Source organism: Choloepus didactylus, chromosome 2 (assembly GCF_015220235.1).
Source record: "Choloepus didactylus isolate mChoDid1 chromosome 2, mChoDid1.pri, whole genome shotgun sequence".
Lineage (NCBI taxonomy): Eukaryota > Metazoa > Chordata > Mammalia > Pilosa > Megalonychidae > Choloepus > Choloepus didactylus.
Genome location: NC_051308.1, coordinates 241449715 through 241475274, shown reverse-complemented (window position 1 = coordinate 241475274; position 25560 = coordinate 241449715). Strand labels below are relative to the sequence as shown.

At 47.8% G+C, this 25560-nt stretch overlaps 2 protein-coding genes across 9 annotated transcripts in view; both read left to right on the top strand.

Annotated features, from left to right (window-relative positions):
• RERE (arginine-glutamic acid dipeptide repeats) overlaps positions 1–25560 on the top strand; it is a 771648-nt gene that overhangs the window by 421443 nt on the left and 324645 nt on the right. The window lies entirely within an intron of this gene.
• On the top strand, positions 2982–18710 carry ENO1 (enolase 1). The gene is given in 12 exon segments (XM_037828617.1): positions 2982–3121; positions 6191–6284; positions 8686–8781; positions 10293–10351; positions 12051–12120; positions 12579–12712; positions 13810–14032; positions 15028–15225; positions 15984–16185; positions 16635–16743; positions 17008–17066; positions 18264–18710. Coding segments are annotated over 11 exon segments (1305 nt in total). The 5' UTR covers positions 2982–3121; positions 6191–6199; the 3' UTR covers positions 18334–18710.

The window sequence follows — 25560 nt, the reverse complement described above, 5'->3', positions numbered from 1 at the left end:
TCCATGCAGAGCCATCTAACACCTAGGAGAGATATTCTTTCCTCTGATTCCCACTTCAGTTTTCCCCGGTCTAGAGTCCCACTCAGTGTCCACTGGTTCCCCTTCATCAACTCCTGGGGGGCGGGGGGGGGCGGTGTCTGCTCACTAGGGGCCCACTCCTTGCATTCCCCATACCTCTGTATTCTTTGTCGCCAGGCCTCCTTACTTTAATCTCCTCATTGGGCACCCCTAAAGAATGCCCACTAAACATGACTCTGTTGAAAGTCATACCATGCTCTCCCACCTGTCTCCCCGGTGTGCAATGGGTTTCTAGGATGGGTTTGCCCAATCCCTGCTTCCCATAGGTGACTTGGGAGGAGACTGCTCACACAAAAAGCCCTAAAAAGTGCTTCAAAACCACCTAAGGTAGGGTATCGGCTGCAATCTACAGAGAGGAAATGTGGGTTTCTTTTTTAAGTGAAGGACTTGGAAAGGGTGGCAAATTGAAAATTCAAGGTGATTTAATTCCTAAAGAAAAAAAAAAAACCTGCAAGGGAAGAACTGAATTTCATTTGACTTTTCCAAACTGGGTCAGAACTCATATGTATTGAGATACAACCACTGAGAAACAAAGTTTAAGATGTGTGTACCCTACCACCCAGCAATTTCACATCCAGGTGTGGGCCCTAGGAACTCTCACACCTGTGCTCAGGAGACATCATAACAAAGTTCACAGCAGCATTGTCCATATAAGCAAGAAAAATAAATGGAACCAGTTATAACTGATTATAAAATAACCAGTTATAAAATAACTGGAACACTGACAGGAGAATGTGTGATATTCACACAGTGGGATGCTATACGGCACTGAAAACGAACCAGCCACAGCTACATGCATGGATTTCACAAACATCAAGTTGAACAAAAAAACGGTAGCAAAAGGCTACAAACAGTAAGATGCCATTTATATCAAGTTCAAAAATTATTTTAAAACCCTAAAGAAAACCAAGGAGATAATAATCATAAAATTTATGATTATAAATTTATGATTATAAATCCTCTGGGGCCAGGGAAGGATGGATACACAAGGGACTTGACTGAAATTCCAGATATTCTGTTTCTTAAGCAGGTGAGGGTACACAGATGTTCATGTATTATACCATATAAATTGCATATGGTCTTTGGTATGTATGAAATAGTTTATGATAAAGCAAACAAACACAAAAACTTCACCACCCTTTAGGAGGAGTGTCCATCTGCCTAGATCCCTTGAGGGCCTTCTGCACTTACCTGATCTCTTACCCCCAGCCCACCCCTCCTCTCACCCTGAAGTTTCCTATCTGGCTGGAGAACCGCCTTCAGAAACTTTTTGTATCACTTTTTCAATAGACCAGTGGTGCACACATCACAAACAGAATCAGTAATCCAGGTGGTTGCCAATTGCTACAGATTCACTTTCCCTCAACCCTGGTTTGTGCAGATGGCCTTCAAGCTCTACCTGTCAGGCTTCACCAGGTGGTATGCCTTGGACTCCGCCCCCGCCCCAACAGGCCCATGCCCCTGTGCTTGCACTGCAAAGATGAGCCCCACGGCTTGATAAAAGAGCCTCAGGAACCAAGATGGGGAAGACATTTTGGCAGCCTGTGGATTTTGAGAGAGATTTGAAGACATTCCACTGATCATTAACATTTTAGCTACAATCTGAGGTCAAAGTGCTGCCTCAGAACATGCTGGGGTGTCCTCCAAGAATCTTGGCTGACTCAGATTGTACTACATTTGATTTCCTGCTAGACGCCCTGGTTCTGGCCAGAGAGATTTTATAAGAGCCGCATCTATCTTTATCTCTCTTAACAACTGTAATGTAAAATTAAAGGCATTGTTTTGGCACCCTTTCAGGGCCACACCTTAAAATGGCTCTGAAAATAAAAGCTCTCAGTGTCTGATTTCCTTTGAGTTCTTTCAAGGCTTCAGAGATCTTCGCTGTTGACTTAGCTGCTGAGTCATGGGGCTAGGATATTGGTTTTAAGCAGCCAGAAACGTCAGTGTACCACTGGTGAAATAACAAACTCTGCTTGCAAAATTCATATAATTCTTTACTGAAATATTTTATGATTTCATGTTGCTTTTTTTTTTCCTGAATTTTATCCTAAAGTTCTTGCCTATTTAGTGCAAAACAAATACATGAACTCAGAAGGCCTTCTCCTATACCCAGTGCTTTGGAAATCTAAGCCAGTAGTTTTGTGGTTTTGGTTTTTTTTTGGGGGGGTGGGGATAAAAGCTGACGGGAAGAAAGTACTTTTTTGAATATCTCCATGCAAGGCAGGGTGTTAAATATAAAGATGACACTGTTTTAGATCTCAGACTTGGAAATCCGGAGGAACGTTGAGAAAATACAAAAATAACTGTAACAGAAAATCAAGCGATCATCTATCTCAGCCCTCCTTTGGGGAGGCGTGTGTGTGAGTGTGTGTGATTTTTAATAGCTATCCTTTTTTTCTGGATTAGAAAGTCAAAACATTCCACCCACTCCTTCTTGGTTTTCATTTGCTAGATCACCATGGAATGTTACCTGTTGTTTTGTACTTTGAGAAATTCCACCCCTAAATCATTACTCCATAGTTCACAAGAACCTAGGCAGACTTGATCTAGTCCTACAGATAGGAAAGGGATGGGTTGTGAAGTCTTCTGTTCAAGGTGAACCAAGAACAAGAACTGGAGACTCAAGTACGAGTACGGGGGGCGCGCGGACATGTGCCTGGCGCGTAGGAAGCGTTAGTTGTAGTTAAAGAGAAATGAATCTTCCTTCCGGCTCTCTGGGTCTGATACGCAATCTCCGCCTGACGCCGTGAGGTGAAGGGGACCCCAGGGTCACCTTGACTGCGGGGCTGGGGCCGCAGCGCGCAGGCGCGGGCACGTGGCTCCCGGCTCAGGGCGCTGCGGGCCCCTCCCCACTGCCCCCCCTCCCCCCCGCCTTCCCCCTCTCTCCCGGGTCGAGCCCGCGCCCCGCGGCCGCTCAACGCCTCCAAGCCGACGGGGTCTCTCGGGCACCGCGCTCCGGGGCGGCCCGGGAAAGGAGGTGCCGTGAAGGTCATCAGAAGGTCGTGCGGCGCCGGAGCTACGACGAGTGCGTGTGGGACTCGGAGTACGTGACGGAGCCCCGAGCCCTCATGCCCGCCGAGCTGCCCCGCCCCGACGCCACAGACCCCCGCCCTCCTCAGGGGCCCCGGCGTGGGGCGGGAGCGGAAGGCCGTGGGCCCTTCTGGTGTGGGGCGGGGAGTCGAGGCCCGGGGTCCTCAGCCCAGCCCCCGCTCCCCCTTTCTCAGCCTCCGCGCAGGCCACAGCCCCGGCGCGTCTAGAGAGGCGAGGGTCCGATTGACATAGCTCCTGGCCAATGGCGACGCGGCACGGACGGGGCGGGCCCAGGGAGGCGGGGAAGTGGGCGGGGCCTCCGGGATTGGCAGGAAATCGGGGCGGCGGCGAGGAGAGGAGCTTGCGGACTCGGCGCGTGCGGGCCTTTCCGTCTTAACCTCCCTCGCTGCAGCCCCCTCGGCTTCTTTCCTTGGCTACGAGACCCGGCGGGCCGGTAAGGACGCCGGGGAAGGGCCTCTGAGCGCGCTCTCGGCAGGTGGCGCGTGGGTTTCCTGGCCGGGTCGGGGGCCGTCCGCGGCTATCCCGTGGGCGCCCGCGTGGCCCGGAGCGCAACCCCGACTCCGCCGCGCTTCCCGGACGAGCGCCCCGGGGCGCCACGCGCACCTGTGGGACACCCAGTTTCTGGGGAGGGGGAATGTGCAGGTTAAGCCGTGAAGACCGAGTTACGAGGCAGGGTAACCGCGGGGCGGGGCGGGGGCAGAGCCGCGCGAGCCATCTCGTCCGGAGGGCTGGTGAGGGCAGGGAGTCTCTCTGTCAGTAGCCAAGTAAGAGGGTTTTAGGGGAGAAATGCAGACTCACCCCGAGTGGTAATTAAAGCCAGGCCCTTCCTAAAATGGAGGAAGCGGCCAGGAAAGAAGAGATGCCCACTAACTTCGCCCCCCCCACCAGCCCCTGCCCCCCACTGTTGGCACCGGGACTGCAGTTCAGCGTCACGGTATCCAGCCCATCGCTACTCCGGAGTAGGTAACAGCTCGTGTAGCTTAAGAGGGTGCTTATTTTTTTATTTATTTTTTGACAATTTTTTTTTCTTATTTTGGCCCGTCCTTGCATACAATCCCACTTGATCATGGAGGATGTATTTTTTTTTTTTTGAGAAATTATAGGCTTGCAGAAAATAAGAGCCCCCATATGTAGCCCCCCAATCAGTAACACCAAGCACGGGCTTATTTTTGAGAAAAGGGCCGTCAGGCGACCTCGCCCAGGTCAGGCAGGATCTGCTCCCCACCGCCCGGCCCGCACCCCCATTCCGGTCCTGAGCTGACGCAGAAAGGAAGTATTTTGAAAAAGCTTTCTGTTGGCTGCTCCCCCCAGCCTGTGGTGCGCTGGCTGCCTTGCCTCGGGCCACTCAGGCCGCCCCTGGTACGAGGTTCCTCCAGCCCCCACCCCCACCCCTGAAAGCGGTCCTGCTGGGAAGCGGTGTCATCAGGATCTGTGTTGCTGAGCTCTCCTTACTTCGGGAAATAGTTATCTATCAAATTTAAAGATACACTAGGTTAATTATGTTTTATTCACTAAAATGAAACGAAAAATTAGATCTTAAAGCTCTGTGCTGTGCCACTGTATTAAAGATGTGCTTAAAGATATGATTAAAATCTACAGTGACGAAGGAAATCTGGTTGCCTCGGAATGGGGGGAGTTGACTGCAAATGGACAAGGGTGTGTATTTCTTCAAAACTCATAAAACTGCACACTTGGAATAAGTGCATTTTATTGGATGTAAATTGTTTCTCAAAGTTGATTTAAAATAACCATGTCTAAACAAATTTACCTTTTTGGAGGCTAGTCGATAAAAACTAGATTCTTTTTTGTTGGCTAATGAAACTCCATTGTTATGTAGAAAAAAAGCCATCGAAGTGACTTCAGTATCTAATTTTGAAACTTATTAAAATTAAAAAATAAAGATATGCCATTTGCTGCTTCAGAACATTCCAGAGAAGATGCTGGAAGGGAGCCCGGGGAAATAATGATTTCTGAATGCTAATTTATTTCCTCTCATCCACTTGAATGCTTTAACTTGTTGAATTAGTTTTTCCTTGTAGAGCCCCCGGGGAAAAAACAAGAAAGCAGCTTTCTCTGGGGGCTTGCTGCAAATCCTTCTGGGTTCTTTATAGGTATATTCTTCTCAGAATGTTGTAGTCAGAATTTTCTCTACTTACAAATTTTAAAAGTTCATACTTAAGTTTTTTTAATGGGGAAAAATGCCCTTTGAAAGAAATGTCTTCTACTACTATATCCTGTCTTGCTGCACACCAAATACTTGGAAAATTGAAAGGCCTGGAAAATGGCACGGAGCGGCAGTCAAAATCCCAGCACAGAGCTGAGGAGCAGATTATTCCCGAACTCCAGACTCAAAATTTCTAACTGGATATCTAATAGCCCCTAATTGAACAATGTACTGCTACATTGAATATAATGAATTATGTCCCAAACTTTTTAAAATTAAGATGGAATCCACATACCATAAAAAGGATGAATCTGAAGTAAACGATTCAGTGTCGTTTAGTACATTTACAATGTCTCATCTGATTCCATGTGCCAAACTTTTAATTCACTATTTAAACACATAAACCAGGACTTTCTCCTGTCCCTTCCCCCCTTTTCTTTTGCCCTATGCTAAATGGGTTTTCTTTCAACCTTCATGTTCAGTCTTTGCCTTTTGGTCTCGACTAAGTCATTCCCTTTCCGTTGCCGTGGCAACCTTGTTAGCTGAGGCCAGCCAGTTCCAGAAGTCCTCTGTAGTGATCCTGCTTGCCATCAGCCACCAGTCTTTCCATTTGGGTTTGGTTTCTCCCTGGCACACAGCTTCCTGCATTCTCTGCCTATAGGATGAGACCTGACCGGGGTGTAGGGCCTTTCAAAGTGGGGCCCACCTCCTCTTTTTAAGATCAGTTCCCACTGCTTTTCAGCAGACTGTTTTCCACTCCAGCCAGTCTTCTACATCTGATAATGAGTCTAGTGCAGAGTCCTTCTAGTCTAGGAAGACTTGGAAGTGATCTTCGAATGAACAAAGTAGGGTGTACCTTATGGTTTACAGAAAATACAAACCGTGTTTCCCCCACAGAAGTTCATCATGTCTATTCTCAAGATCTTTGCCAGAGAGATATTCGACTCTCGTGGAAATCCCACCGTCGAAGTGGATCTCTTCACCCAAAAAGGTATGTGCCATCAGTGTTTCTATTGTTCTACACACCACAAACCTTTTTGAAAACTTTTTTAAAATGGTAGAAGCCTTAGGCAAAAAAAAAAAAAAGATAACGTAAGACTGTCCTTTTCCATCTACACATGCTAGCAGGTTGTGGTTTCTGAGGTGAGGTGGGAACTTGAAGACATGGAGTCCTTGACTTGCTGCTGCGTGGTATTTAAACAGAAGCCGGGTTGGCTCCTGAGTCACTGAGGTAGGGAAGGAAGGTGAGGCCTTGCCCCTAGAAGGTCCCATCACCAGTCATTACTAGTCACAGTTGCTGTAACCAAATAAACAGATTTGACATGACAAAGTGATCTTTCTCCTTTGAAAAGGAAAGAGATTAGGGGAGTCCAAACAAGTATAAATATAGCACTCTTACCTTTGTTTCCAGAAATCAATCTAGGGCCAAGGAACAGGGACAGTTTTTACTTAAGGGCATTGAGAACCACAGGCTCTTGATTTTGCTGACTGTGGATCTCCCCAGGAGTTTTCCCACATGAGAAAAGAATAGAATGGAGACTCTTAACAATCTCCTCCCCTTTTTATCACTTTAAGAAGAAAATTGGTCCCTGTGTAGCTCTGTTATATCTCCAGTGTCTCAGCCATTTTAAATTGGACATAGTAGGTGCGGTTCAAAAGGAGCTCCAGGCGAAATCACCCAGGCCTGCCAGTCAGAGCTGAGTCACTGTGAGTCACAAGCCTGGCAGTGATGGCCCAATCTCCAGCCCTTCCTGCCGTCCCCTCCCCACTTGCTCAGGAAAAGAGGGATCCTTGAGTCTAGACTTCATGGACACTAAAGTCTCCCAGGATGTTCTGCCTTTGCCACCAGTTGCAGTGGACACGCCCAGTCTGCTTCCTTCAGAGCATGTGCTCTGTGGCTAATTCTATGGGTTCTTGTAGGGTGCTGCTTAGTCAGAGGGTGAAACTTTCCACTTAGAAATTAATGAAACCAAAACCCAGGATCCTAGAAGGTTTGAGGGGGGTGGGGGATCATTTTTTAAATGGGGGAAAGAGTATATTTTATTTTATTTGAAACAGTTTAAAATGAATAAATTAACACTTTGAAATTAATTTAATGGAACTTCCTCTTTTGTTTGTCTTAATTGTTTTTAAAAAACGAAGTGATGGGTTGCTTAAGTGCCTTTCATCACTTTTTCGCCTGGCCAATGCCTGATGGGCACACGGGAAGCTAGTGCATATTTCAAGAAGAAATGTGTGTCCGGCTTATCACATACGGTCACTGCAAATGGCATGGGTGTACAAACAAGTCACCTGGTTGAAATACCTGGTCGATTTTTTTCTCTTTGCCCATTTGCCTTCACATCCCCACACTCACCAGTCCCATAGCTCAGCCGGGGAAATTCCTTACACTTTTAGAGTGGGTTCGGGAGGCTGCCCACACTTCAGTCCCTTAAACCTGTCTTTGTAACCAGACAAGCTGCAGTACCTTTCTCATTGCGCCTGTCCTTGTGCCTGTCTCCAAGGGGTCACCATTTATGGTCCACTGTATTTAGCCAGAGGCTGGTTTCTGTATCTGCACAACTGCATGATTTAGTGCTTAATTGTGTCCAAGTGTTTTATTAAACTTTGTACCTTTTATTGTTTTTATTCCTTTTCCCCCTACTCTGTCCTGTTGTCCGAGATTTTCTCTGTAACTGCTTGGGCCAACACATTCAGGACCTGAAAGCTGGCAGTCTCATTTCAAAAGTCTCTCATTGGGTGTAGTTGTTAGACATTTGAAGTATGACTAATCTAGCTTAAGATGGGTTGTGGAAATAAAATGTAACTGGATTTTGAGGACACAGTATGAAAAATGGAATGTAAAGTGTCTTGTAATAATTATATTATTACATGTTAAAGTGGTAATATTTTGGATGAATTGGGTGAAATAAAATAACTTCCCTGTTCATTTTTAAACATCATTACTGGAAAATTTTAAGCCACACCACTGGCTCTCATTTCTGCTCAGTGGCACTGCCAAAGTGGTCCCAGGCTGGCTGCAGGCACCAGCTGTGCGCTTTGCTGGAGATGCAGACTCCCAGGCCTCCTGTGTCAGGGTCTGCATTTTAACAAGAACCTCAGTGATGTGTTCACACGGTACAATTTGAGAAGCACTGCTCTTGAAGCATTTTCTCTAAACTAGAGAATTTCAGTAGCTTTGTGGTGAGATTGCATTGCAATAGCAGAATGAGAAAAACGTGAAAGGCAGGAAGAACAGACCAAGACCGTTTTGAGTCCCCCAGTTGGTAGAAGGAAGTGGCGGTATTTCCTAAGGACGGAACCATCTGTGAGTGGGAGAGGGAACTGAGGTGTGTGCTGGGACTATTCATTAATCAACACTGTTTGCTTTCTTTCTCCCCCTCCACATCCAGGGCTCTTCAGAGCTGCTGTGCCCAGTGGTGCCTCAGCTGGTATCTATGAGGCCCTTGAGCTCCGGGACAATGACAAGACACGCTACATGGGGAAAGGTACAGGGCGGCCCCTGAGCCCCTGCCCCTGGCCTTCCATGGCTGCCTCCCTCCCTGGCGGGCTTGTATTTGAAGGTGGTGAGCTTGTGCCTAGGTCCGTAGTGTCAATGGAGAGTCCTTGTGCCAGCACACAAGAGAGCCGGGAAGGTTGGCTTAGTGATGCCAGCACTCCCGAGCCTCTAACCCCAAGGTTGGGGGTTTCCTTGTTCCTGTCACAGTCTGTCTCCACTCTCCTTCACATCTGCTTCATGGTCATTCCAAGAACCTTAAGAAGGAGAGGAGGACCTTCAGCCAGTACTAAAGAAAAGCCCCACTCACCCACCCCCAGGTGTTTCCGTGGGTCTTCAGACCGACAGCCTCTTCAAGGGTCTAGGCTCACAGAAAGGTGGCGGCTAAGGAGGGTCTCGGGAAAGGCTTGCCGTTACTGGTGACCTCTGGATCTGTCCATGTAGTTTGCTCTTTCTGTTGACTGGATTTTGAGGACACAGTATGAAAAATGCAATGTAAAGTGTCTTATAGTAATTGTGTTATTATGTGTTGAAATAGTAATATTTCACACAAGCACTACTCTGGAGCAAAGCAGGTCTCTTCCTGTATTCAAATTGTCAGTGTCTGGGCAACTTTCACCTTGGTAGGTAACAGCCTGTGTGACCGAAACACAGGGGCAGAGAGAGCTGGAGCGCCTTCTCAGTGGGGGCACCGTCACCCCCAGGCGGGGAGAAAATCTTAAAATGTGCAGTGTGCCCATGGGGTTAGAATTTCCTAGGGTGGGGGGCAATTATGACAAAAGTCCTAAATTCTGGGGAAGAAGTTGGCGATTAAAATAAAGAGTGAGAAATGTTGGGCCAGAGTCAGTGTTCATGTGGTCGGAAGACAAACAAAAGGCTCCCCTCTGCTGCAGCAGTTAACAGCCTCCGGGTCCTTGTCGCAAGCGGGCGACACTGCGCCTGGCTTGTAGTCAGTGCTCAGTGAGTTATTCTTTATCCAGGATGGGTGAACTCACAGTCCCTGCACTATTCGCCTTGCCCTCCTGTTTTCTCTCTTTGACTCAGTGTCCTTCGTAGCCAGTTCTCTTCTGAGTCTTTCTTTTTTCCTCCTGTCAATCTCGACTGGTCAGGTGTCTCCAGGCCTGTTAAGTATATTAATGAGTTCCTGGCACCAGCCTTGTCCACCCAGGTAACGCCTCGGGCATCCTTTTGGTCTCTCTGCAGCTGGTGCTTCCAATGCATGGTCTTGCAAACTAACCTTCCTCTTCCTCCAGCATTCGGAGGCTGTTGCTCGGTGCTTGTCTCTAACCCTTTGGGGTCCTTGGTAAGAGCGCTCAGACTAGGCCAGAAAGTCCTCGATTCTGGGGGGAAGAGGGAGATGGGGATAGTCGGGAGGGGCCTCTGGAGGTCTGCTGGTGGGCTTGTGCATATCTGGGCTAACGTCATCAGTGATTCTCTCCATCAGTGCTGCTCAAGCCCGTTTTGTAATTCATGTCAGTAATTTGATTTGATTGTTCCTTCTAGGTGTCTCAAAGGCTGTTGAGCACATCAATAAAACTATTGCACCTGCCCTGGTTAGCAAGGTAGGAGCCTTCCTCCTGGTAACTACTCTAGAGCAATGCCGTCAAAGCAGTGCCCAGCTCAGTGGGCTTTCTTGTTTATCGGAGAGCTTATTCTGAGAGCTACAGAAGCCGATTGGATTCCCTGACCAGTGCATGAGAACGGCATTGCCTCTCCTAACCCGCCCTCTGCCCGCATGTTGGGGTCTAATGGCGCATGGTGTTGTGTCGGGGTGGGGACGCTGTTTTAGCACCCCAGTTCTCACCTCCCACCATCTTGCCCTTTCGGAAATTAAGAGCAAAAAAGCTCTAAGAGCAGCTGTCTCAGGGAATTGGGAGTTACGTATCCAGGGTGACTGACTCACTTTTCACTGTATTTTTATTGACTTTTAAAAAATCTCAGTTGGAACGTCAGCATGTCAGATGAAAGTGGAGCTGCTGTCACTGGAGTAGGGCTGGGAGATCTGACAGCCCTCCCTGCTCAACAGGTTTTTTGGTCCCGTTGATTCCCTCTGTGGCCCTGCCCTCCGCGGCTCCTGTGGTGCTTCCCCAGGGTGGCCGATCTGAATCCCCTGCCTGGAGATGCTCAGGTTCCAGACACACGACAGCCTCCTCCTCGAGTCACCGATGGCAGATGAGCCTCAGCCGCCCCCTCCCCAGCTGGCTTATTTTACCCTGGCCTTGGTGCTCTGTAATTGACTCCTGCCCCTGTCGTCCTCGGCAAGATCCGCCAGTGCACACCCTCATCCCATCCTCCCAGGATGCCGCACAGAGCACTCTGCTTTGTGTGTCCGTACCTTACACACCTGACCAGTGTAATGGGTCAGCCTCCGGTGACATTTTTCCCCCTGGGGCAACAGATGTCAGTTTAACTATTGGTGAGACTTGGCCCCCTAGTCGCCTGAGTGGTGACTGCTTACTTTTTTTCCAGTGATGCCTCATCAGAAAGCAAAGACATGAGAGTGTTGACATGGCACGATAGGGGTTATGGGTAATTTTCCTTTCATGTTTTAATTTTTCTGTAAAACACATTGTATATAAAATAATTCAGTGTTAGGATTCAGTTATGAAGTTTTAAAAGTAATGCCAACTTTAATTTTAAAATTTACTTTTTGAGCCTGTTTTCAAGACTAATAAGAGCACCAGTGTTATTTATGGTCTCCCCAGAAATACTCATCTCTATTTTAGTCATCAAACATATTACTAAATGATTTTTGACTCCTTGAAAATATCTCCCATCAGAGGGTGAAGATTTGCCATCATTAAGGACAGCCAAGAAGGACGGCAGTAGAGCTTACTTTGAAAGGCACAACTCGTGTATTTATTGTCAACAAAGTCGTGTTGCTTTGGAGTGATGCCTTATCTAGTAGATGCTGCATGTTTTGTTTTCTGTGTAGTGAGACTTGGTGCTCCCTCCATAGACTGATCTCCCTTTAGAAGGGAAGGACCATTTCCAACACCCTCTCTATGGTTCATGGTTGGCTCCCTGGTGCTTGGAGAAACTCTGATACCATTAGAGCAGGTAAAGGGAGTTTTGTGGGTCCCCCTTTGTCTTCTCTGGTTTCTGTTTTCCTTTGATACCTGTAGAACAAGCATCTACACAGGGCTGACCTTGACTTTGCACAGTTGACAGGGTTTTGTAGATCCAGGACAGGAGTGCAAAGGTTAGGTGAGGAGTGATCCCTTCCCCTCCCGGGAAGCTTATCTCCTCTCTCCTTTGCAGAAACTGAACGTCGTGGAGCAGGAGAAGATTGACAAACTGATGATCGAGATGGACGGAACTGAAAATAAATGTGAGTGACCTGATGGGGGTTTTGCCAGGGAAGAATCTCCCCAAGGCCTTAAAAAATTCTTTGAGTGAGGAAGAGGTCGTGTAATCCCTAAAGATGAACTAAATGGTAGCCTGTGGTGTCCTCCGGTTTCTTTGCCTCGCCTTAATAAATCAAATTTTTAAATGTCAGGAACATAACAACGTGACCCCAACACATTGTAGGGTTACTCAAAACAGATTTGCCCCTTGTACTGGTCAATTTACAGAATGTGTGATAGCTCCCTTGACCATAGAAGGGGCTTTCTCTTCTTGGTAAAAACAGGGTGGGTCCACACAGAATAATGTTTGCATTTCTAGTTTGAAAATAAAGTGAAATACGAGGAGAGGAAGGGTTCAGAGTGTAGTGGCACTTAGGAAAGGCCAGTGGGAGAAAGGATGGTGCACAGGGAATAACTGAATTTGACTCTGGTTCTGTTCTAGCTAAGTTTGGTGCGAATGCCATTCTGGGCGTGTCCCTTGCTGTCTGCAAGGCTGGAGCCGTGGAGAAGGGGGTGCCCCTGTACCGTCACATTGCTGACCTGGCTGGCAATTCAGAAGTCATCCTGCCAGTTCCCGTGAGTTGCTCATTGAAACTTCCCAAATGAGGAGTGGGGGGTGTTAGGAGGGGACCCGAGACCTCCCATGTCCTCATCTCTTCAACATGAGACTTGCCCAAATTGGTAGATTAAAGTGGGCTCTGGAGGTCCCGGCCTGAAACAGCTCCTCTCCCCCTTCTGAGAGTGGCCATGAGCAGATGACTTGATTTCTCAGTCCCCAGGCCCTTCATTGGTGATGGGAGGTCGATGAGGGTACTTGGCTTCTTAGGTGGGCCACACCAGCTGAGATCATGGTCAGTGCTTAGAACAGTGAGCACTTGTGATGATAATTGGTCTGGTTTGCTAAAGCTGCAGTTAACAAAATACCAGAAATGATTGGCTTTTGTAAAGAGGATTTGCTAGATTACAAATTTACAGTTCTAAAGCCATAAAAGTGTCCAAATTAAGGAATCAGGAGGTAGATATCTTCTCTGAGGAAAAGCCAATGGCATCCAGAACACCTCTGTCAGCTGGGAAGGCACATGGCTGGTATCTGCTCGTCCTCTGTTCCCAAGTTGTGTTGCTTTCAGCTTCTGATTCCAATTGCTTTTTCCTTAAGCATCTGTGGGTTCACACCTAGCTTCTCCGGGGCAAACTCTGGGCTTCATCTCTTAGCTTCTCCGAACGTCTGGGTCTGTGTCGGCTCTTGTGGGTCCTTCTTGCTTCTCCCAGGGCAGACTCTGGATTACATATCTTAGCTTCTCTCCAAAATGTCTCGCAGCTTCTCTGTGAGCTCTCTTAAGGACTCCAGTAAACTAAGACTCACCTTGAATGGGCAGGGTCACACCTCCATGGAAACAACCTAAACGAAAGATTCCCACCCACAATAGGTCTGCCCCCATAAGATTGCATTAAAGAGCATGGTTTTTTATGGGGTACATAACAGATTCAAACCAGCACAGTAATTATTATAGTTCTCAAGAGAGCCCTGGGTAGCACTTGAGGGCTGCACCTGGCCTCACCAGTGCTTCTGAAAACTGAGGGCCATGCTCCTGGGGGAGCCTGGGGATGGGACCTGGGGCCTTGCTGTGGTGTGGGGTTCTTCGGGCCGGTGCTGAACCTTCTCTGCTCCCCAGGCTTTCAACGTGATCAATGGTGGCTCTCACGCGGGCAACAAGCTGGCCATGCAGGAGTTCATGATCCTCCCAATCGGCGCAGCCAACTTCAGGGAGGCCATGCGCATCGGAGCAGAGGTTTACCACAACCTGAAGAATGTCATCAAGGAGAAGTACGGGAAAGATGCCACCAACGTGGGGGATGAAGGTGGATTTGCACCCAACATCCTGGAGAATAAAGAAGGTATTTGCTCTAAATGGGATCCCCAAGTCCTGCCAGCCCGCAGCTCTGTCACCCACTGGGTGCTTCTTCCACATGACGTCAGAGTGCAAGACCCTGCAGATGGGCCTGTGGGAAGGGAAGTGGGAGCCAGGGCTTCATCTTTAAAATGGGGAACGAGTTTGGCTTCTGAACCGCACGGTTTGCTTCCACCAGGCAGGTTGGGGTATAGAGAGGCGGTTCGTTCCTCTCGGCATTCCTGCTGCAGCTTGCGAGGGCAGAGTGTGGAGGTCTGCTCTGTAAAGGGAGATAGTGGTTCGGGGCTGTTAACAGGAATTATTTTGGTTAATTCAGCTACGGTAACGTTTAAACAGGCTTCTGTTTTGTTTTGAAGCTTTAAGCATACAGTTAAGTGTCTGAGTAGAGAGTATAGAAAGTCATAGGGCAAGAATTCACTGCTGAGTCTTTTGTTTCAGAAGGAAAAATCATGCTCAGGTATATTTGTTGCCCTAAAGGGCAACTAGTGAAAGAAAACATCCATCCTGCTCTGGTTCAGTTGTGTGAAATTGACCATGGAAAGTACTTCCCTGGGTCTGACCCAGTGTTTTGGGAATCTGGTTGCCACTCGGACAGGGTGAGGCCGGGCCCTCACCGCCCAGGGCCACCCTCCCCCTGGGCCTGCTCTTGGGTCCCAGCCTCAGCCCTATTTAAAGCCTGTTCATTGGGACCGCTGATCTCAGCTGGTCCCTGTAACTATTCTGGCCAGCACAGCTCTTCTTGGGCACTAAATTTGGGAGCAGTGTGTCAGCTGGAATAACTGTTCCCCACTCTGTGGTGCCCTGAGGGCCATGAGCAATTGTTTCTTGCCCCAAAGCAGAACAAAACTGCTTGGAGTTGTGTCAAAATTCCTGGTTGGGCCAGAGCATCTTGTTCTTGTGGTCAGTGCTCCATTTGGCAGCCGTGAAAGGGAACTTGTCTCTACCTGCCTGCTTTCTAAACTTGCCACCATGTCTTTCCAGCTCTGGAGCTGATTAAAAACGCAGTTGGCAAAGCTGGTTACAGCGACAAGGTTGTGATTGGCATGGATGTCGCTGCCTCTGAGTTCTTCAAGAATGGGAAGTATGACCTGGACTTCAAGTCTCCTGATGACCACAGCAGGTACATCTCACCTGACAAACTGGCAGACCTGTACAAGTCCTTCATCAGGGACTACCCAGGTGAGTGCTCCGGAGGGGCCTTGCCCTTTCCCAGGTGCTGACTTGGTGCTGTGCGGGAAGCACCTGGCAGGCTGGTGAGGGGCGGGAGCCATGCCCCACACCTCCCATGGGAGCTTTTCCAAGGAATCTCAGGATTGTTCTTCAGGTGTCAGCAGTGATGCTGTGTGATAGTGATTTACGAAACACCTGTGCCATCCGGTTGCTGTCCCAGCCTAGTGGAATGCAGTCTTAGCTCCGCTGTCCCGGGGAGGAGACGGAGCCTAGAGAGTCACAGCCTCCGCCCCTGGTCTCCCTGAGAGCTTGGCACTGTGCATGAGTTGGTGCACACAGAGTCCATTCCTGCCATTTCGTGGGAGAGGAAATGGAGGCACAGAGCATTTTAATAGCTTGCCAAAGGTGTGCCCGACGAACTGGGGGCCAAGAGTTCACTGTAGTAGATGACTTGGTCCGGGTGTAGCAGTATTCAGACTCAGGGCTTCACACTCCGAGTCTGCAGCTCTCCGCATTCTCTATAGCACTAAACTCAAACCACCCTGGAGGGCTAAGTATCCCTTTTTAAAAGTTGAGGGTCTCAGCCCTGGCTTGTGCCCTTTTGCGGGGGTGGGTTGGCAGGGCCCTGGAGTTCCAGGAGAGAAGTTGAGGGGCTGCTGCTGTGCTTTAGGCCAGGGGGTGAGTTGAGGTGGGGAGATGAGGCTCCCTGGGCACCGACATTCAGCAGGCCTTGGGGCCACTGTGATGAGACACGTCCCTTCCCTCAGTGGTGTCCATCGAAGACCCCTTTGACCAGGATGACTGGGAAGCTTGGAAGAATTTCACGGCGAGTGCAGGGATCCAGGTGGTGGGGGATGATCTCACGGTGACCAATCCGAAGCGAATTGCCAAGGCTGCGAGCGAGAAGTCGTGTAACTGCCTCCTGCTCAAAGTGAACCAGATCGGCTCCGTGACCGAGTCCCTTCAGGCGTAAGTGCCCGCCCAGGGGAGCCGTCGTCCTGGAGCCGGGGGTGGTGAATGCAAGTGAGGTTAGCAGGTGTGGGGGTCCTGCGACCACATCCCAGGGTGCCCTGGCATGGCAGGGAAGGGGGAAGCAGACCTTTAAAGTGACCAGCAGCACCCGAGGAGCCGGGTTTCGAGCATGGGGTCCTGATCGTGTGTGATGTGGTTTCAGGGGCAGGAAGGGCTGCTCATACCAGGGAATGTTAGTTTTGAATGAGTTCTGTGGCCGGTTCTGTCAGACCAGGCTCTTCTCAAGGGAGGCTGCACTCACTTGTGACAGCAGGACCAGAGGGCTGAGGAGGTCCTCAGAGGAGGGGGTGGGTGACAGTGTGGCCTGGCCCTCCCTGGTGGTGTCCCAAGCCTGGGAGATTAGCTGCCAGTGGCTGTGCGGTCACGTGGGCTTGTCCTGCTTCCAGGTGCAAGCTGGCCCAGTCCAACGGCTGAGGTGTCATGGTGTCGCATCGCTCCGGGGAGACTGAAGACACCTTCATCGCCGACCTGGTGGTGGGGCTCTGCACTGGGCAGGTGGGTGCCGCTCGGAGCGGAAAGGGCCCTGAGTCTCCCCTCTGCTCTCAACCTCCTGAGAAGACACAAGGCAGCTCCACAAAGTGCTACAGAGTGGGGGTGGGCTTGGGGGTTAGCCTTTCTCCTTGCTGGCCCCCCACCTAATAGCCGGGGTTCACAGGCCTGAACAGTTGCACCCTCCTTCCTGGAGTCCAAGGCCCTCCCCTTGCATGGAAGATTCTGTGTCCACTACAAGCAAATGTGACCCCTTCTCCCTCCTTACAGATCAAGACAGGTGCACCTTGTCGATCTGAGCGCTTGGCCAAGTACAACCAGCTCCTCAGGTAAAGAGATGCACTTGGTAACGCAGGGCCTTTGGATCAGCACGGGCAGGTGGGGTGTGCACTGCAGGGCCCTGAACCTCCTGCGAGGCAGGGCGGCTGGGAGCCTGAGCTGAGCAGGGTTAGGCACAGACCTTTACTGGGGTGCCCTGGGCACCACCCCAGCCCCCTCTTCCCTGGGTCCTTTTTGGAAGCAGGCAGCACCTGTTCTGTGCCGTGCTGCCACCTCCTGGTGGAAGAGAGGAAAGGGTCCTCGTCGAACAACTTAACCATTAAACCATTAGAGCTGGAAGAAAGCTTAGTGGCTATCAAATTTCGCACCCTGTTTTGTGGATAAGGAAACGTGCCAAAAGGGAGGACAGCCAGGGTCTGTCCCACTGGTTCCTGGAGTGTTTTGCACATCCTTTCCTGTCTGCCTGTGTCCTGGGGAAGCCCCCAACATAGCAAGACATGTCCTTGTTTTACCTATTTTTCAAGTCTTGCCGGGAAAAGTAACATCCAATTTCGAAGTTCTCCTACCCTATCCCCCCTTTAAAACTCTTCTGGAAAATTTCAGGCATTCAAAAAAGGAAAAACATAGAATGAATCCTTTGTACTTATCACCCAGGGACAGCAGTTAATCTGTATTCCTTCATTGTTTTATACCCCATGATGGTTTTATTTTTTGCCAGAGAATTTTAAATCTGGACAGCTTATGATTTTATGTGTAAATATTTCAGTGTCTGTGTCTTTCAATAGACTACTTATTTTTTACTCATACTGCCCAAGATTAGCAGTAATTCCGTAATGTCACTACCAATGTCTGCTCGGTGTCCCCAATGGCTCAGGATGCTTTTTCTTTTTCTTTTTTTTAATTTTTTTGTCATTGGGATCCAAATAGGGTTTCATACATTAGATCCTCTTTTTCCTCATTCAAAAAATTCTTCCCAAGAAGTCACAGTCCTGACATGTCCTCTGTTTTGTCCTTCAGAAATGTTAAGGGGGACGGGTCCTGCAGGGTGAGTTTTGGGGTGAGGAGGCCTGGGTGCTGCTCTCTGTTCTTGGCAGCTCAGAGAAACGGGTGCAGCAGGACCAGCAGGCAGAGCTCTGGGTCCGCCGCTTCCTGGGAGGGGTGGGGCTAGGCCTTGACTGGGTTTGTGGGTGGGAAAGACCTACTGCACTGAGACGTGACTGCCTCCTTTTTCCCTTTTGCTTCCCAAGAATTGAAGAGGAGCTGGGCAGCAAGGCCAAGTTTGCTGGCAGGCAGTTCCGAAACCCCCTAGCCAAGTAAGGGCTGGGCCTGCAAGCCCCTGAGCCCTTCACACTAGCCAGCTAATCAGACCTCCCGCTCCCCCACCGTGAACGTGGGCAGCTCCGGGCCCCACTCCAGTACTGGCAGGGACCTCTGGTAGTCAAGACCCTCTCCCACCCTGTGATGTTCTCACTGCTTCATTAGAATTGCTGCAGAAGCCAAGCCTGACCATCTGGAACCCTGTTGGAAACCCTGGCTTTGTGATCTTGTGATTGGCCCAAGTCATTGTTTTTCTCATCTTGCTTCCCACCAACTGTCTGGGCCGGGTACGCTTACAATGTCAGCCCTGAGGTATCCACAGGAAGGTCCTCAGTGATTTGGTGTGCAAAATAAAAAAAGCCTCAGTAATCGTAAAATACTCTGTGTGTCTGTGGTAACAGATCCGGGCTCGTGCATCACTGCCTTGAGTCCATTTGTCCGTCTCTCATCAGTGTCCATGGGGCGTTGCAGGGGGAGCCCACCTGCAGTGCTAGAGGCTTTGTGTCGAGACGAGGGCATTTGGTTGGGTCCCTGGGGGGGGCAGTTGAGGCAAATGGTGGGAGGACTGATGTATTGGGGGTGTTTGTCAACAGAAGTTGGGTCAGAACAGTCTGAGCTGGGAGCAGGGCCTGGCTTCAGATTTTTAGATCTTACTTGGGAGAAAAGACGGATGCAGTGCCATTGCAGATGATCTCAAGGGGAGTGGCTTCCAGGTTGGGTGACCATGGAATTGTCCAAACCAGAGGGGTTAAAGGCATAGAGGTGCTACCTGGGTGAGCAGGGTGCAGGTTCTCTGTGCCTAGGGGAGGTGGATGAGAAGGGGACTCCAGGAGGTAGAAGGGTGTCAGAGTCTTGGAACCCTGTTGAACTAAAATCAGTTCCTCGCTTGGACCAGCCGTATTTTAAGTGCTCAGTGGTCACATGTAGTTGATGGATACTGAATTGGATAGTGCAGCTGTAGCCCATGCATGGCAGGAAGTACACAGTGCTGAGCACAGGGTGTGAGGCGACCAGTTGACTTAAAGCAGGAGATAAAATGCTATGGTTACTACCTCCCCTTGAAGAGATCTGCTGTTTATTTTTCAATTTTTCTCCTCCCTAAAGCAATGTGATTTAAATCCATCTCTTGAATTGTGCTGTAATATGGTCTAGGAACTGTGAGGCCCTCTTGTGGACATTCTTCTTGATTGCTTATCTCTATCAGGTTTGTTTAAGAGACAGGTTTACAGAAAAATGCAAAAAATAGGGTTCTCATATACCCCTCCCGCCATTATTAATACCTCCCATTAGTGTGGCACATCTATTACAATGATGAAAGAATATTGTTATAATTTAGTATTAACTAGAGCCTGTGGTTTAACATTAGCGTCCACTGTTTAACCAAAGAAGCAGAACCAGTATGATTATGATTGAATGCCCTTATAATTAGATTTATCATAAGGGGTTGGCTTATGTAGTTGTTGGGTCTGGCTCAGCAAGTCCAGAATCCATGGGGCAGCCAATCAAGGAATAGAACAAGCAGCAGGAGGGAATTTCCTGGGACCAGCAAAGGTGTCTCACAGATGGTATTTCTTCTGTCTTGGGGGAACCTCAGCCCTGCTTTTAAGACCTTGAAACTGATTCACTCAGGGCCGCCCCCCCCCCCCAGATTATCCAGTATAATCCCTGTATTTGAAGTCGGCTGATAGTAGCTTTAATTACTTCTGCACAAATAGCATCACAGTAATACTTAGGTAAGTATTTGAATAACGGAAATCAAGTTGACATAAATAAAGCCTTCACTGTCATCTCTTGTCAACTTCTGACACCCATACATTTCTCCTGAAACCATATTTAATCTCAAAATAATATAAAGGTTTAACATGATAACGACTATTTCATGTACAACCAAAAATGCAAAAACTCACCCTTTCCTAATGAAAGGGTAAGTTTCTATCTGAAAATCTTAGCGAAAAGATTAGAAAGGGTGACTTTCTCTGAAAATTGAATCTAAGATGGGCCTGGGATGTTAAATATGTTCTGGACCAGAATTTTTTTTTTTTTTTTTAACTGCTTTGCTTGCACATATTTGTACCCTGAGCTTTATGTATCTTCTATCCTTAAAAAAATTTTATGTCTATTATAAACGCTTTTCCACAGTACATGTATTTCCTATCTGAGATGTCTTCTATTCCCCAAATTCCTGGGCCTCTGACATTAGAACAAAAATCAGTTAATGAAAGCCTTCCCCCTGAGGCCAGGAACAAGACAAGGATGCCTGCTTTCACCTCTGCTATTCAATGTTGTACTAGAAGTCCTGTCCAGAGCAATTAAGCAAGAAAAAAAAGTCATCCAAATTGGAATGCCTCAGATGACATGGGCCCATATGTAGAAAATCCTGAGGAATCCACATACACACGAAAAAACGAGAAACAATAAACGACTCCAGCAGAGTTGCAGGCTACAAGATTACACATAAAAATCAGTTAGTCTCTATATACCAACAAGAATATCCTGAAATGGAAATTAAAAAAACCAATTCCGTTTGCAGTAAGCTTGTAAAAGAATAAAATATCTAAAAATAAATTTAACCAAGGAGATGAAGGACTTGTACATGGAAAACTACACAGCTTTGCTTAAATAAATAAGACCTAAATTAATGGCATGGCATCCATGTTCATGGGTAGGAAGATTTAATATTACTAACATGTCAGTATTACCCAAAGTAATCTACGGATTCAATGCAATACTTACCAAATCTCAGCAGCTTTGTTTTGCAGCAATGAAAAAGTCAATCCTCAAATTTATGTGGGATCACAAGGGGCCTCAAATAGCCAAATCAGTTTTCAAAGGAAGAAGAAAGAGAAATCCCATTTCCTTCTTTCAAAATTACAAAGCCAAAGTATTCAAATCAGTGTGGTACTGGCATAAAGACAGACAGATAGACCAATGAACTAGAATCAAGAGTTCAGAAATAAGCCCAACTGATTTTTGACAAGTCCACTCAGTGGGGAGAAAATAGTCTTTCCAACAAATGGTGCTGGGAAAATTGGAAATCCACATAGAAAAAATAGCTCAAAATGGTCAAAGACTTACCATAAGAGCAAAACCATAAAAATAGAAGAACATGTAGAGGCCACCTTCATAACTTGGGATTTAGTAGTGATTTCTTAGATATAACACCAAAAACATGGGCCACAAAGGAAAAAAATAATAGACTTTGTCAAAATTTAAAACCTGTACATCACTATTAAGAAAGTTCAGAGAATCTAAAGAATGGGAAAAAATAATTATGAGCCATATATCTGATAAGGGTTTCAAGTCCAGAATATATAAAGAACTGTTAAAACTGAACAACAAAAAGACAACCCAAATAAAAAATAGGCAAAGGCTTGTATAGACATTTCTCAAGATAGATATAAGTGGCCCAAAAGCACACAAATAGATGTACAACATCATTGGTTCCCAGGGAGATGGAAGGCAAAACCACAGAGAGATACCACGTCACACTCATTAGGATGGCTATTATTTAAAAAAACAGAAAATAAGTGTTGGTGAGAATGTGGAGAAATAGGGACCCTTACACACATTGTTGGTGTGCAGCCACTGTGGACATCAATTTGGTGGTTCCTCAGAATATTGAAAATAGAGTTACCATGTGACCCTGCAATCCCACTTCTTGGTGTATACCCCAAAACAGGAACTCAATCAGATACTCATAAACCGTTGATCATAGCAGAGTTACTCATAATAGCCAAAAGGTGGAAGCAATCCAACCATCCATCAATGGATGAATGGATACACAAAATGTGGTATATCCATACAATGGAATATTACTCAGCTGTCAAAAGGAATGAAGTTCTGATACATGCTACAACATGGCTGAATCTTGAAAACGTCATATTGAGTGAAATATGCCATACACAAAAGGACAAATATTGTAAGCTCTTGCTCATATGAATTACCTAGAAGAAGCTAACTTCATAGAGACAGATGGTGGCTTATAGGTTACCAGAGGCTGGGGGTAGGGGGCATGGTGGGAAGAGGGAGTTTGTAGCTTAATGGTGAGTAGTTAATGTTTGATGTGATGAAAAAGTAGGGGTAATGGATACTGGTGATGGTAGCACAATATTATAAATATAACTAATACTGCTGAACTGTACACTTGAAGGTGGTTAAAATGAAACTTTGTGCTGTATATTTGTTACTATAATAAAAGTTTAAAATGGAAAAATGAGATCAACTGAAAGTGTGAAGCAGAGGTTCTCAAACTTGGCCATACATCAACATTAGAACCTCCTGGGGAGATTCAAAAATCCTGTTGCCCAGGCCTCACTCCAGATCAATTAGAATTTCTTGGGGTGGTCCCCAAGCACCAGTATTTTTTAAAGCCCCCCAGCCAACCCCACTGAGCAGCCTAGTTTGAGAACTGCTGTGTAAAGCAAACGAATTGGAAGGTTGTGTAGACCAGGCTGGGCTAGAAAGCCAGGTTTTCATGGAGACAATGGGAAGCAGCCAGGCTGCCCTGAAAAGACCCCAAGCCCTGGTAATTTTCTTTTTAAGGAATGCTTCTGAGGCAGGAAGATGGCAGCTGAATGCTGTCCCTGCAGTCCCCAGAGCGGCTCCGTGTCGCAGGGAGGGGTGTGCCGGGGGCCTGCTGCTTGGCTGTGGATGCCGCCAGGTCAGCTTTCCTTCTCGAAGCAGAGGCAGCTACACCCCTGTGTCCCCCCATGTCTAGCCACAACCGCAGGTAGTGCCGTGTGGGTGGCTGAGACACATGGGTTTGAATTCCCAGCCTCCCACTAGTCAACTGCACTTCAGTTTCCCCAGCTGTAAAATGGGGATGTGATACAGTAATACTAACTCATAGTTTTGTTTTAATTAGAGAAGTTGAAGGGTTACAGAAAAATGCACAAAATACAGAGTTCCCATATACTTCCCTATTATTAACACCTTGCATTAGTGTGGTATATTTGTTACAGATGATGAAAGGATATTATTATATTATTAACTGTAGATCATGGTTTACATTAGGGTTCATTGTGATGTACAGTCCAATGGGCTTTTTATTTTTGTTGTCCTAGTACCATACATGCAACCTAAAATATCCCCTATTAACCACATTCAAATACATAATTCAGTGCTGGTAGTTATGTTCTCTATGTTGTGCTGCCATCACATCTATCCATTACAAAACTTTTCCATCACCTCAAATAGAAACTGTACAATTGAAGCATGATCTCCCCCTTCCCTACTCCCACCCCAGACCCTGGTCATCTGTATTCTGGTTTTCTGACTCTATGAGTTTGCTTGTTCTATTTATTTCCTATCAGTGGGATCATGCATTGTTTGTCCTTTCGTGTCTGGCTTTCTTCACTCAACAGGATGTCTTCAGCGTTCATCCATGTTGTCGCATGAACCGGAACATCGTTCCTTTCCACGGCTGCCTCCTCCACGTGGGGTCTTGCGTGTGGCAAGCTGTGTACACTGGCACATCAGCCTGGGCGCCTGCTCTGAGTGAGATGAAGTGAACCCAGACCCGGGTGAGAGGAGGGGCAGGGCCCAGGGAAAGAGAGGTCATTCTTCGGAGCCCCAGTGGGCTTGTTAAGATGCAGCCAGTTCCCAGCTCTTCTCCCAGCTGCCGTGAGCTTCCCACACATGACTCCTTCCCCTTTCTGTTTAATCAACTTTATTGAGGTATAATCTACATCCAATCAAAGACACCCATTTTAAGGATAAAGTTCAATATATTTTAACAAACATATACCCCTGTGTAACCAGCACCTTGATTTTCACATAGAAGATTTCCAGCATCCCCTAAAGGTCCTTTGTGCCCCTTCCCAGTCAATCCCCACCCACCCCTGACCCCAGGTAACCTACAGTGCTTTTTAAAGAATTCTAGGGAGGGAGAACCTAAGATGGGCTAGGTGAGACAGGGCAAAAAACACCTCAGTGAAAAATACTAAATAAAAAACAGAAGGTGACCCAGAATACTGGTTTCAGCAATGCACCAGCTTGACAAGTTCTGCTAGAACCACAGGGGCCATACACTTGGTGAAACCGGGAGTTCACATTCTGAAACAAGTGAGTAAGCCGGCTAAAAGACCCGCGGCCACACTGCGGTGTGGGGAAGCCGGGGGTTGGCGTTTGGAGATGGACTGGTTCTTTTAAATTAAAGGAAAAACTCAGGAGCAGCTGCAGTTGCGACGGTGGGAACTGTGCAGTGAAGCACGGCAGGAGCGGGCTGTGCCATCCTCTTGGTGTCTGGTGTGGAGGATAGCCCGCTGCTGATTGCCCTAGTGCCAGGGGAGCAGAGGTGAGAGCCGGAAGGAGAAAGAAACCCCTCGGCTTGCAGCTGGCTCCCCGGTGGGCTGGAGACACTCCTGCCTGGGGCCGTGCCCACAGCCCAGAGCCCCGCCAGTCATCCTGGAGCTGGGAAGGAGGAACTGTGTGAGGAGGGGGCGGGTTGAGACGCCCCGTTCAGCCATCTTTGCATCAGGCTGAGAGTACCCCTGCACAGCCTGGCGGCCCGGGGCTTCCCTTGAGGGACGGTGTGCACTTGAGACGTAGCACAGCCTTCCCTCAGCAGAGATCCTGGAAGATCACAGCTGAGAAGGGGGGCCAGCTCAGTAAATCTAGGGAAGCTACATCAATGCTGGTGGTTTATGGGTCAGTGACAGAGAAGGTCTGGGGCAGAACTGAAATGAAGGCTTAGACTCTTGCAGCGGCCTTGAATCTCTGGGAACACCTGGAGGGCTTGAATATTAAAGCTGCCCTGCCTCCCTAGCCACCCAGACACGCCCCACATTCAGGGCGGACGGCTCCAGCAACACACCCAAACTGAGTTCCCCAACTGAACCCCACAAGAATCATTTCCCCACACACCACAAGGACAAACTTGAGGAGAACTGACTTGAGGGGTATAGGTGACTCGCAGACGCCATCTGCTGGTTAGTTAGAGAAAGTGTACGCCACCAACTTGTATTTCTGAAAAATTAGATTGGTATTTTTTTTTACAGCTTGAAAGAACCCTATAAAGCAAAGCAAATGCCAAGAGGCCAAAAACAACAGAAAATCTTAATGCATATGATAAAACCAGACAATATGGAGCACCCGATCCCAAACACCCAAATCAAAATATCAGAAGAGACACAGTACTTGGCACAATAATCAAAGAACTACAATGAGGAATGAAAACAGCAAAGGATATGAAGGACATGAAGAAGACCATGGCAGGATAAAGGGACA